This window comes from Aplysia californica, unplaced genomic scaffold (genome assembly GCF_000002075.1).
Source record: "Aplysia californica isolate F4 #8 unplaced genomic scaffold, AplCal3.0 scaffold00941, whole genome shotgun sequence".
NCBI lineage: Eukaryota > Metazoa > Mollusca > Gastropoda > Aplysiida > Aplysiidae > Aplysia > Aplysia californica.
This window is the reverse complement of record NW_004798211.1, coordinates 227,362-228,921: the sequence shown is the minus strand read 5'-3', so window position 1 is coordinate 228,921 and position 1,560 is coordinate 227,362. Positions and strand designations below refer to the sequence as shown.

The 1,560-nt window shown below is 45.1% G+C and overlaps 1 protein-coding gene across 1 annotated transcript in view; it reads right to left on the bottom strand.

The window, feature by feature from the left end:
- The window catches only part of LOC101848927 (hydroxyacid-oxoacid transhydrogenase, mitochondrial), a gene marked incomplete at its 5' end in the record, with an annotated part of 21,113 nt that overhangs the window by 10,794 nt on the left and 8,759 nt on the right, over positions 1-1,560 (bottom strand). Inside the window, 2 exon segments of the mRNA XM_013089390.1 lie at positions 752-829; positions 1,209-1,405. Coding sequence (XP_012944844.1) covers positions 752-829; positions 1,209-1,405 — 275 coding nt within the window.

Sequence of the window (1,560 nt, the reverse complement as noted above, 5' to 3'; positions counted from 1 at the left end):
TGCTTCGACTATCAAGGCACCCCGAAATAGCAGGTCACAAGAGAGTGACAAACATACAAAAGAAGTAGAGGGAAATGACAATAGTAAGGATCAGGAAAATAAAAGCAGCAGTTCCCTGTTGTAGATCAGGCACAGTTATGAGCGTGACATGAGTCAGCCCATTAACAATTCTACTATGCTTGAACGAGAAATGTCCCCCCTTGGGGAATGGCCTAAAGACACTACAGTCAGTGGCACTGCCCCGGGGGGGACAAAGATCTTTACCCCAACCAGAGTGCACAAAGCAAGCAGAGAAGTCTCAGCCCATAGAGGTAGGGCAACAAACACACCAACAATATCATCACTTAGAAGCGGGCCCCATGGGATTTTTCGCAATACTTTTAATTAAATGCTGGGGATGAAGACGACAAACTCTTTCCAATTTCCTGGTCTCTCTAAGCCTGGCGGGGATCTAGGGTAAGTGCCAAACAAACAAAAGAAATACACTCAACACTTAGATAAACATTTATGCACATCATTTACAAATTAGAGCACCATCATCACCATCATCATCATCATCATCATCACCGACTAAACAGTTCCCCTTTTTCTTATGTTTTTTTCGTTTCTTTTTTTCTTGAAACATAACAATTTGCACCACATCAATACATTTTTACGTAACCCACAAATATCGGCACCAAAATCAGGACACGGGACCAAAAAAATTACAACAAAAAAAACGAAACAAAAACCCCAAACAAGTCCCACTCACCTGTCTTGCTGTTCATCTCGGTGAAATCAAAGACCGCAGTACCGGTCGTTTCGCTGCCTGTGCCTGCCGTGGTCGCAACTGGAACACAAAACACAGAAATGTGTACATGTTTTTTTATGTTTTGATTTTTTTTTCTGATAAGTGTTCTACCACGCTCACAACTGCATAAGGTCATAATATGATGAGCCAGTGGGACACATTAAGCATTTCCAGTTTAGTAGGAATTAATTTTTGAAAGTCGAGATGATACCAGACGACAGAACATGGTTGGAGAGCAGGACAGAAGGTGAAAAGAGAAATATTTTTAGAGAAGAAAATTTTCCTACAACTGTCAGGTTTCAATGACCTTCTGTAGATCTATCTTTCTTTGTTACAGATCAGAAGTGTAGGTCTTTTACTTCTGACTGATGCCAAAAGCATAAAAAGAGAACGCCAAATTGAATGGCCACACACTCACTGGCAATGAGAGGCTTGACGGCGTGTGTGACAGGCAGACCCTTGCCGATGGGCGCGTTGACGTAGTCCAGGAAGTCAGCGTCGGGGTTGCTGCTGTACAGATTGGCCGCCTTGCACGTGTCCATCACGGAGCCCCCGCCCACCGCCACAAACAGATCGAACTGGCCTTCGATGCAGAACTTGATGGCGTCTTCGAAGCTGTGGGGAGGATGAGACAGTGTGTGGGACAGTGTGTGGGGAGGATGAGACAGTGTGTGGGGAGGTTGAGACAGTGTGTGGGGAGGATGAGACAGTGTGTGGGGAGGATGAGACAGTGTGTGGGGAGGATGAGACAGTGTGTGGGGAGGATGAGA